General features: G+C 33.2%; 1 protein-coding gene across 4 annotated transcripts; it reads right to left on the bottom strand.

Moving 5' to 3' along the window:
- Positions 1-4,045: 4,045 nt before the first annotated feature.
- On the bottom strand, positions 4,046-8,569 carry LOC120091286 (zinc transport protein ZntB). 4 transcript variants are annotated; one of them, XM_039049254.1, is made up of 6 exons: positions 8,183-8,569; positions 8,064-8,085; positions 6,953-7,718; positions 6,320-6,399; positions 4,913-5,177; positions 4,046-4,810 (listed from the first exon to the last, which is right to left on the bottom strand). In XM_039049254.1, exons 3-6 carry the CDS (start codon positions 7,707-7,709, stop codon positions 4,542-4,544), a joined length of 1,371 nt encoding a protein of 456 aa, XP_038905182.1. In that variant the 5' UTR covers positions 7,710-7,718; positions 8,064-8,085; positions 8,183-8,569; the 3' UTR covers positions 4,046-4,541. The 4 variants fall into 4 exon arrangements, with proteins under 4 accessions (XP_038905182.1, XP_038905180.1, XP_038905179.1 ...); XM_039049252.1 differs by lacking the exon at positions 8,064-8,085 and having other exon boundaries at positions 8,183-8,296; positions 8,450-8,561; XM_039049251.1 differs by lacking the exon at positions 8,064-8,085.
- Between the last annotated feature and the right edge of the window lie 3,133 nt (positions 8,570-11,702).

Here is an 11,702-nt window from a genome sequence, read left to right as displayed (position 1 = left end):
ACATCATATCAATTATATCATATATAATTGAATTAATTTAATTATATCATATATAATCAAATTCCCTCTTGTTAATTTGAACATTTCAAACTAACCCAAAAACTGATTCTCAACTTCAATCCATTGAGCTACCAAGGGGACCTTATGAACCTGTAGCTTGAAGCTTCAACGATACGTGAACAACTGACTAAACTCTTTAATCACGATATTCACCATCCGTTAACTGTCGAACACTCCACTAAAGACCGACAGCTGCACTCTTTACACTACAGATATATTTTGTATCCATTGAATATAACCAATCAACAGTACGATGACCCTTCATAAATTGCTCGTAAGTACAGCTAGGCCAAATTACTGTTTTGCCTTTGTAGTTACATCTAACTCCTTAAGTACCATTAATCCCTCTAATGAACAATAAATCATAATTCAACTATGACCAAACCCCTCTTGGGCCAGGAGAGAGTGTGGCCCACATTGTTCAAGCCCTAGAATCAGCCCTTAAAGGAGCAATTTATCTACTTATCCTGACGTTGGGGAAGGAGTGAATTTCTTCTTGTGTAGCTGTGTTCCCAGCTCCCAAATCAGACGAATCCTCAAAATGGTAGGCTTGTTGAATCGATGATCTAGTCACTCTCAACCATACAAATCAAAATACTGCCTTCATAGGCAGGAGTTCATAACTCAATCAAGATTCAGGTTATGTTACCTGTGGTTATCTTGGTGAAATGTAAGTCTCTATTATGAATGACATTATATAATGAGACTAAATATTTTGTGGTCTGGTCTTATACAAACTCCTTCGTATAGAATATCCCCTCTCACATGTCTCCACATGAATGATCAAGATCAAATAATTTGTAGCACTTTACAACAATTGTAATATCTACAAAACGGGCCATACTTGTAGTGTCACAAGGATAAAGTATCCAGCCTTATCCATCTACTATAGACCATTTAGGTTATCACTTAAACATGATCCACCCATATGTCTCTACATACATGTTTAAGCTACAAGATAATATTGGATGTTAGTTTATTGGTCTGTGGTTAATGCAACTAATTTTGAAATAAAACATCAATATTTTATTACATAAATAAAATGTTTGTATGTTACAGTTAGAAACTATAGGACCATATGAGATTTAGAGCATCAACCCCAATAATTATTTGGGTTAAAGTCCAACTAAGCCCAAAAATGAATTGAATTTTACCTAAATGTCAAATCAGACTCCAATCCAACTAATTGGACCCAAAGGCCAGACTCATGGACCAACCCAACCCAAGTCCAACTAATCGGACCCAAGGGTCAGGGCCATGGACCAACCAAGCTCAAACCCATGATGCCCACCAGAGTACTCTATACATAGAGAAGCTCTCCTCATTTGTAGATGTCAGAAATTCTATATTCCAGAGGGCCTAAAGAGAATTCTCTCAACAACTAGAAGGCTTTTAAAACTGATCACAATTAAAAACTAAAGTCCTTCGGAGATACAAGCATTCTTCTAAGACTTCAACTTCAAGAACATCACGTGCTTCACTTCCTCAAATCAAGCGTACACATTCGACCAAGAGAGAATCAAAGGATCAAGTACTAGAGATCGAACCACATCACATCGAAGCAACATCAACATCAACTCAAGTTCAATTCCACGAAACAAGTTTTCTCCGGAAACCTCGTGCAAATACCAATCCTCCAAGAAATCATCAAGTCCAAAGGCCGATCATCCAAGAAGATCAACAAGCCCAAAAATCGATCATCTAAAAAGGTCAAAAAGCCCAAAAATCGATCATCTAAGAAGTTAACAAGCCCAAAGGCCAATCGTCCAAGAAGATCAACTAGTTTAAATATTAAAGTTTATTTTCAACGCATCAAAGAATTATTGTGTTAGAGATTGTACTTGCTACACTGAAATTGATACAAATACAAAGTTCAATTCCACGAAATAAGTATCTCTAGAAATCTTGTGCGAACATCTAGTATCTATAAAATGTACGAGTCGCAATATGGTTTTTTTATGTTTAGGTCAACATATCAAATAGGTTTGTTCGCACTAGGTTTTTTAGAGAAACTTATTCCGCGTAGTTGAACTTGGGTTGATGTAGATTTGATGTGGATATGGTTCGATCTCTAGTATTTGATCGTCTAATTCTCTCTCGGTTGAATGTGTACGCTTGATTTGAGGAAGTGGAGCGTGTGATGTTCTTGAAGTTGAAATATTGGAAGAATGTTTGTATCTCCAAAAGACTTTCAATCTTCAAGTGTGGTTAGCTTCAGAAGTTACAGAGTCTTCTAATTGATGGGAGAAGTCTCTCTGTGCCTTCTAAAATGTAAAATTTTTGATCCCCATAAATGAAGAGAACTCATCTATTTATAAAGTTCTTTATTGGGTTTTGTGGGCTTACGCTCAGTTGGTCCTATTTTCGAGCTCAATTGGATTTTAGCTCAAATAATAAATATCAAATTGGACGAAATTAATTTTATTCAATACAACGACGATGATGAAAACACGTGGCATCATCAAAATTTGCCAATTTATGTCTTCAATTTCAATTTGGGACACGTGTCAACTATTAATTGGTCTCAAATATGATGATTTGTAATCTTGTCATGAATTTTAGAAATCACGTGGTAATTTGTGCTTGGTCCGAAATTTCTCATTCAACAAGATTGTTTTGTGTGAACATATAGTTTCACACCATGTAGGATGAAAATTTGAACTTCTTTTGTTTTAGTGAAAGAGTAGTTTAAAGGGTATATATTTCAATTTTTGCTCAAATTAGTATACTATTAAAAATGTTAATGTATTAATAACTCATTGTCTTTTTTAGAGTCATTTTGAAATTGCTAAATTCACTTTTTTAATGTCCAAAATTACTTAAAAATATAAAATCACTCAAAATTTATTTAATAGTTAATTTTACATTTTTAAATATAATTTTTATATCATGAAAATTAATTTTGGATGATTAAAATTATGGTAAATTTAAAGATGACAAAAGTGATGTTAACTATTTCAAAATCACTCCCAAATATATATCACATGATTATTATGCTTGATTTTAAAACTAATTACACAAAATAAATTTGAAGTCTTAAAAGGTTGGACTCATACACATATATAAACATACATGGAAACCATAATTATAAACTTAAATATTGTGGCCCCATTTAACCACGGTTTTATCTATAATTTGATGTGTTTGAAATTTATGTTTGCTCTTATATTATGTTTTTCTTACCTTTCTTTAAAGAAACCCTTAAATTCTTAGTTAAATTCTAGAAACAAAAGTAATTTAGACCCCGTTTGGTAGCCATTTCATTTATTATTTTTTGTTATCGAAAATTAAGTATATTTCATCATAATTTCTTACAATAATTTACGGAAGTTGAATTCTTAACCAAATTCTAAAATCTAAAAACAAATTTTCAATTCTTTTTCTTTTAGATTTCAAAACTTGACTTTTCTTTTTAAAAAACATCGGTAAAAGAGTAGGTAACAAGACAAGAAATTTAGAGATGGAATGAGGATTTTTAAGTATAATTGCAAGGAGTTAATAATCAAGTCTATAACATATTTTTAAAGAATTGCAAATATAAAAAAATCTATCAGTAGTACATTTTATCACTAAAAGACTTCTACCAACAACATAGTTTATCGTTCATAGGCTTAGGGAGTTGGATCTAAATTTTGCTATATCTACAAATTCTTTTGCATAGTATTATGCTTGTTAATATTTTGGATTTTATTGCTACATTTGCAACTACACCTCTATTTGTAAGCTTAATTTTCAATAACAAAAAACTAAATGATTACCAAATGAGATCTTAGTATTCAAATTTTAAATTGATTTTTTTAAACATTGGTTATGGATAGAAAACAAAGGAATTATACGAGTAAAAGTAGTATATATAAGTTTAATTTTCAAAAACAAATTTCAAATGGTTACCGAATTCTGATCATTGCGTGTCCATTTTGTTATACAAAATCATGAATTTGCTAAACAACCAAATAGACATTACATGGAGTGACAACAAATAATCTTATCCACGAAAAACATTGTTGTTAACAGTTGCAATTCATCATTGATGAATGTTAATAAGTACAGCAATCTAGGTGGATGAGGAACTGATCAAAGCATTGATGCTGCCAAAAATCGACAATGCACAACAATGTGAATACAAATCTCTGAGGAAGGAAAAAAAGAATAAAAGAAACTGTACATGTAAAGAGCTTACAAATATGAAGAAACAAAAACCATGTTAGGATAAAACTGGCTAACCTCATTGACCTGAAACAAACTGCAATCAAGTTCTTTCAAGTCTCCCAGGCTAAGGGAGGATGATACAGTTGGAATGTACTATATCTCATTAGTTATCGACTAATTGGAATTTGACAGGCATTGGTAGTTAAAGGGTTTAACTTACAAATCTAAGATCAAGAACGAGAACAAGACCGAGGTGCTGGGTTTGCAAAAGGGCATATTCGTCTAATGGTTGGAACAAACCGAGCACATGAAAAGGATGGCATATCATATCATCAAATCCGAAGATAGCCTCCTCCCCTGTCTTCAACCCCATTTCTCACAGTTCTCTTCAGAAAAGACTTTCTGTTGAGAGACCAGCTCTTTCTCATCTTTCTACGCCGGTTCCACGTCGCTAAGTAGGTATAAAGAGCGGGGAAACTGAAGCAGAGCAGCACCAGTAGTAGCATTACGACGCAGAGAAACATTACGTTGCGAAATCCCTCTTTCAACTCTGGATTTCTCTGCTCGGTCCATGGTACTCCACCAACATTCATGCCAAATACTGCCAGGACAGTTCCAAAACAATTGGATGAGTTTCTTCAAATGGATCAGATCATGGAAAAAGAAATGAAACTAAAAACTGTTTTTCAAAAGAGTTAGTTACCTCCAGTAATGACGGATAAAGGTAAGAATATGATTGAAAGAAATGATAGATAATAGAGTTTCCTGTTAATTTGCTCGGCTTGCCAGCTATCAAGGCCAGCCTGAATAGCAGTGACACGGTTCGCTATAAATCCCACATTCTCTTTCAACCGTCTTAATCGTCCGATTAGTTCCTCAAGTGCACTGATGTCTTCACTAGAAAACCATTGTTTAGATGAACACTTCTCTTTTACTCGTGGATAGACTTGTTCCCCATGTGCAATCACCTGGGCTCAATGAAAAGACAGACAAAAAGATAACAAATACGTAAGGGAAGATTAATAAGCATGACAAACAATGGCACAAGATACGAACATCCAAACATCATCTTCCACGTACAATGGTTACATACTGCATTTCCTAGATTGAAGCATATGGTTCAATTCATTTCCATTCATACAAAAATTCATTTGCCAAGATATGTCAACAGCAACTCGATTTTCAAGTCAATGATTCCTTGATGAGCTAAGCAAGAGGTCAACAGTCAGGTTATGGTAGGTTGAAACATCAGGTCATTTATGGAGAATCTTTGATCTGACAGATCAACAGATCATTGTGGAACAAGTACCAAAGGGTTTGATCCTCACCCTTATCAAAAGCCTCCAATAAGGTCCATTGTTCCCTGTCTGATCAATTATCTAGCAATCATTTAAAATTAATTAAATTACAAGTTTAGTTTGTGAACTTGTAAGATTATGTCTATTTTCAGAGGATGTCGTCTATTTGGTTCCTATGCTTTAAGGGAGTGTTTGGGACGTTGAGTGAGTTTTGAAGTAATATGTTGGAGTTAGGAAGTTTGTGTTTGGGATGCAGAGTTGGAAAAATGGTGTTTCTCGATAAATATGCAAATTTCAAAGTGAACACTGTTGAAGTTAGTGAATTGAGTTATTTAACACCAATTTATGAAGTTAATGGGCCAAACACCCAAAAAAGAATTCTAATATGAAATTAAATATTTTATTTTGTGTCTAGTAAGTCTCAATTGTTAACTTCTTCGAGTAAACAGTTGCGTGACAGACTATTTTAAATCACATAGTGGGATGACTTTACGCAGCTTTGAGTATTTGGTGGCATAATTGTTTAAATTATAAGTTAACAAATGTCCCATTAGACATAAAATCTAAACTTAAAAGGCATAACATATTAGGATCTCTTGAATATTTTGAATCATAGGGACTAAAAATATATGACTTCTCTTGAATCTTTGAACGATAGGGACTAAAAATATATGACTTCGAAAGACCGATTGATGGCCTACTAGAAACTTATCAAGGTACAAAAATCAAATAAACACAACCCAGAAAGGTCGGGGTGGCCCTGGTCTAGAAAAACAGGAGAGAAAGTAAAAGAAAATGAATTGAGAAACTACCTGCAGGAGCCGCTGCAAATTAAGGTTCATTTTGGGGAATCTTCGGTCATCGAGCATTTGCTTTTTTAAGGCGAATCCACCTAAACAGCATAAGAATGTACTTCTAATATTACACATGGAAAATCCAAAAAGACATCACGTATTCTGTCAGTGAGATTATAGGAAGAATAAAAGTTCATGATAATAGATAAATATTGTAAACTTTGATTGTTCCATTTTCATCTTTCAATTATATCTGCAATGTTTAAGACAGCCCACCAACGGACGGAGGAGCAAGAAAAATAATTCAGGAAGTTCCAAAGCAACCAGATGACATACAATGGCGCACAGTTACATGTAATGAACTGATATGGCTAATGCTCTTGATTAAAAAAACCAAACGAGTCCGACGTGACAATGTATTAAGCAAGTACACCTCTGGAATATAAAAATACACATTTCTTTATGATTTCTTTTTAATCAGTGGGAATGAAGTAATTGGGCAAGACAAAATTCCAGTTCCTAGAATTAATTAAGACCCATATTCCATCTCGAAAGGAATTATTCATAATCCTTTTCTAAACTATGAAATTGTGTTGAATCTACATCTATGTTGGGGGGAAGGAAAAAAAAAAAGGAAAGAACTACACATACCTTTATCCATTTCAAGCTCCACGGAATCCAATTCAATCTCAAGCTTAGTCACAACATCTTGAAGGTGATCCATATGTGTATCAATAATATGAACAACCAGATTTGAGAGGGATGCTGGCACAGGATTATCAGCCTCTTCCGAGTGATTCATTGTCAATAAGAATTCAAGAACATGCTCCCTAATCACAATGCCCCCACCTTCTCTCTGCTCACCTCTAAAGTGGGAGGGGCTCTCCACACTAGGAACCTCCGAGAGAAGAGACTGACCGACCGGTGAGAATCCTAATCTCGGAACACGGCCTAAAGACACGGTGATGACAGAATTCTCAGTAATTCTAGCAGCAATTCTGAATGTAAAGTCACTAGATGCAGGACCAGGTGAATTGACTCTAAAGACAAGAGCCCCATCAACATGTCCACAAAAGGGTCCATTGCTTATAAGGGAAAGAATATCTTGAAGTTTCAAAGGTGGGCAAAGAACATCAATGAGATACTGAGCAGATTGGGCCAGTTTTTGATTTCCTTTTGGAAGTTCAACATGATACCAACAGAATTCCTTTCCCCTACCCTCAATAAGATCCCATTCCTTGTTATAGTAATTGCCATTTCCATCAAATATGTAAGCTCTCTTCCTCACCATGCCCGGAAAATGCGTACGGGACAAACCAGCCTCCCGCAAAAGAAGACGTGCTGAAGGTTCCCTCTCCATTTCATCCAATTCTCCATTAGCAACAGGCTCCGCATTAGCAAGCTCCATGTATTTGTTCTGGAATTTCAAATAACACCACAGATCAAAAACCCCATCACTAACTAATTGAAGCAAACTGTTCTAATTTCCCCTCCCCCCCCCCCCCCCCCCCCCATCATCAATTTTGACAAATTCATTGCTTAAAATAAAACTTTAATCCCACTTGGATCTAAACAATGAAAAAGTAGCAAAAACCCACTTGCCCCTGTCTTGAAGAAAGCAAGATTCCAGAACCATTTTAAAAGGGGCAGAGATGGATCAATGGAATAATAATCAGGACGAATCGCAAATGGAAATCGCTAAAGCAACCGAGAACAAAAGCAACAAAAACATGTAATAAAATAAAAAATCAAAGAAAATTACCTCCCGAAAAGACTCGAAAACCCTATCCCCAGAGCATCAACAAGAAAACCCTCATCAGAAACAACACAATCTAAAAGAGAGTCACCCAAAATTTGAAAAGAAACGAAGAAAAAGAATACCTTCACAGCCTTGTCAAAGGCCATTCAACGACTAACCAACCACGTAGGTTACGAAACATGAAATCGCAAAGAAGATTCAACACCAACGTGGAATTTTCCGCAATATGTAATGCCCTGTGATAGACAGAAAAGATTAAACAATACTTGTTCTTCGGATTGTCGTCTTTCGAGGAAGCTTCCTTCTCATCGACAAGTTTGGGAAGTTGATTTGGAACTATTTGAAATCGAATTGCAGCGCTGTATAAGAATAATAATTCGAACACTTACAATCACGAACAGTTTTGAATAATTTGTTGACAAGACGTTGAAATTCAAATCTATGACGCTTGAATTTAGATCCACTTAAAATCTTTTCTTCGTAGGGACTTGAAATTGATGGTCTCGGCGGCCGGTAATTGCCCATTGATACCAGAAAATAGTAAAATATAGTTTACAAAATTGGTAAAGCCAAGGGCAGGAAGGGTAACTATGAAATGACTATCTATAACCTACCCAAACCAAGTAATTTTTCTTTTTTTATTTATATCCATAAGTGTTCGGACCATTTTAAACATATCTACTAATCTTATCGGACAATCTATCTTACTCTATAATATTTGGGTATTAAACAAAATTCTTAGACCAAATAACTTTTCATATTCTAAAGTGAAAACATCTTCATTTTCTTAAATTTTATTTTGAGTACTTCCTTAGATAAATAGTAATATTAACTTTAAATTATCACAAATATTCCTAGTTATTGGATTGATTTTGGTGAAGCTCTTCAATCTCAAAAGTAAAAACAAAATTTAGAAGCTTTTTGATTATATTCATGGACGAAAAATTTTGTGACTACTTAGGTATGGTTTACGTGAACAAATGTAAACAAGGAGTAAATTTGGGAGTGAGAGCTACGAAAAAATCATCAATGAAAATAAAAAATTGGGGTCATGAGGTTAAAATGAAAGATTGAAAAAAAAAATAGTCCCATTTGATAACCGTTAAAAAAAAAGAAGAAATAGGTTTAATTTTAAAAAATAAAAAATAAAAAACGAAATGCAAGTATATTTTAGACTTATTTACTTTAAATAACCGAACTTTTTTCCTGATTAATTTGGGGTCAAAAGTCAGTTGTTTTGAAACAAACTTTACCCTTCAAAAAGTTAAAAATGAGGATTTTTGAGGATTTTTTTAAATTTATGGATATAATTTGAAACACCAATTTAATCATAATACATGAGTTTAAGTTGGTTGTGTGATTGGTTGACTTTAGATCTCTCTCTAACTCGTGACTCATTTGATAAACTAAAGGTTTTAATATTAATTTTCTCCCTCAATAAGAAAAGGTCTCATTGACTAACTGTTAAAACTATTTCAACACAAAAATCATCCATCAATTCTAAATTTAGCCTTTGAATTTTAATATTTTTTTCTATGTAATCCTCAATTTCAAAATTACAAATTTGATTATGAACTTTAATATTTTTTAAAATTTACAAACTTACTAAAGGGAGTTAACTTTTAAACTATAAAATGTTCAACTTAACTAACATCAAATATTTGAGACCTATTCAACCATTTTAAAAGTTCAAGAACTAAAATTGTAATTTCAAATTGATAATTTTTTTTGTCCTTCAAATTTTTATAAATTGGAAAAAAAAAACCTTGGATGCAGTCCTCCAACCTAACTAGTACCCGATAGAAATATTCGTGGCACTTTTTATTTTTTTTAAAAAAATTATTCTTTATGTATAAAGAAAGCGAGTTCATAAGGTTGCAACTAATTATTGCTCTTGTAAATTTCTTTTTAGTCTTTCTTGGTCAAATGTAAATAGTTACACCTATTTGAAATAGATGATCTAAAAGACTATTTCATTGATATTTTTAGTTTTTTCCCTATATAATAAAATAAAACTATAAATTTTATGTTGCATGTGTTATGTGATAGAACAATGAAAAATGGTAAAAAAGTAATAAACCAAGAAAAAAAGGAAACAATTAAAAGGCGTAAGGCACGTGCCAAGAGGCTATTGCTGCCACACAACAAGGTCGGGCAAAAACCCACACACGTAGCTTATACCATTATTTTCTGTCTCCTAAGGTATACTTTTTCTTTTTGATATACTATTTTTTTTTTTTTTGTTTTCATTCAATTAAAAGTTGTTCAAATGACCCGATAATTCGAACAATCTGACTATTCAATCTAAATTCTTAGAATTGGTTTGTATTAGTTATAATTTTAGATTGAGTTGAGTTGAATTTTTTTTTTTAATGTTTTTTTGGGTAGGGTTCGGATTGCACCTTTAAAAATCTAAGTTATATACATATATATATTATAACTTGTAAATATTATAACCCATATATATTTTTGTGATGTTTATATGAAGTTTGTAATAAATATCTTGGATTTTGATATTTAACATTTGAGTTTATTGAAATTTTAATTATTAGTATGTGTTGTACACAAATTTAAGTATTTAAAGTTAATAAAAAATGTAATAAAAAAGAAAAGAAAAAGAATAAATAACTCGACAACCTAATCCAACCCAACAGAAATTTTAAGGGTTGGGTTGGGTTGGAGATATTATTTAGGTTGCCAACCCCATCAACCCGAATTTTCGGGTTGGTCCAAAAAATCAAATCCAACCCAACTCATGTACACCCCTATTCCATTATTTGTCATTATCATTTCTTTTCTATTTGTTTTTTAAATGAAAAAGAAAAAAAAAAAAAACTAAAGGGTTAACATGTAATATATTTGCTCATGGAGTAGATTTCCAATAATGGGCAAAATTTAAGTGGAAATGATAAGGACTAGAGCTAAAATCAAAGCTTGCGAATGAGAAATATTTGAATAAGGATGTGTTGAGAATGGCTAGAAGGTGAAAATGTAGCATAAATACTTTAAATCTATATTGAATAGATATATTCTTAGGATTATTTGTGCTAAATTGTCAAAAATAACATACCTGATTCTATTGTAAATTTGACGACAATTATAAGGCAGCTATTGTCTTCCTCAATCAAAAATCTGAATGGCCTAAGTGAGATCTCTCTCTAGATGGGAGCTAAGAGAGACTGAATGCTTGTTGTTTTGGTATCTTAGGGACCATAGCCCTAAAGTCTCTTTATATACTAGTTCAATCAGAGTTCCCATTAAAGGAACCTGTGAAGACCCTGAGCGGAAACGTAGATCGGTCCCAATTTCAATTTTACACAGAATGAAATTACAGAATGCAAAAATTATGCATAATACAAAATTTACAGCATGCAATTCTAAGAAAAGAAAAGGAAGAATATGGTTTAAAAACCCTTACATTTGAAGAACAAAATTCTTCACGTATTTTCTTTTCTCCAAAATTGGTCACATACTGCCATGAACTCGAAACCATCGATCCAAGATGACCACCACGAATTGGAGCTTTTTGTATTCTCTGGGATGAGAATCCAAAGAGTTGTGGGCTCACGGAATTTTGGGAGAGAGGGAGATTAATTTTTTGAGAGGGAAAGAGTCAGGGAGAAAAATTACATATATCACTTC

The sequence above is a fragment of the Benincasa hispida genome, chromosome 11 (genome assembly GCF_009727055.1).
Source record: "Benincasa hispida cultivar B227 chromosome 11, ASM972705v1, whole genome shotgun sequence".
NCBI lineage: Eukaryota > Viridiplantae > Streptophyta > Magnoliopsida > Cucurbitales > Cucurbitaceae > Benincasa > Benincasa hispida.
Note: the sequence above shows the minus strand (reverse complement) of the source record. Positions and strands in the feature narration are given on the sequence as shown.

What these genes read in the sequence shown, in the direction of transcription:
- LOC120091286 (XM_039049251.1), bottom strand. Translation starts at nt 8,206, where the DNA reads ATGGCCTTTGACAAGGCTGTGAAG. An exon ending in CCTTTGACAAGGCTGTGAAG is followed by an intron (nt 7,719 to 8,182) that starts GTATTCTTTTTC and finishes TTGAAATTCCAG; the next exon opens with AACAAATACATGGAGCTTGC. An exon ending in GGAGCTTGAAATGGATAAAG is followed by an intron (nt 6,400 to 6,952) that starts GTATGTGTAGTT and finishes TATGCTGTTTAG; the next exon opens with GTGGATTCGCCTTAAAAAAG.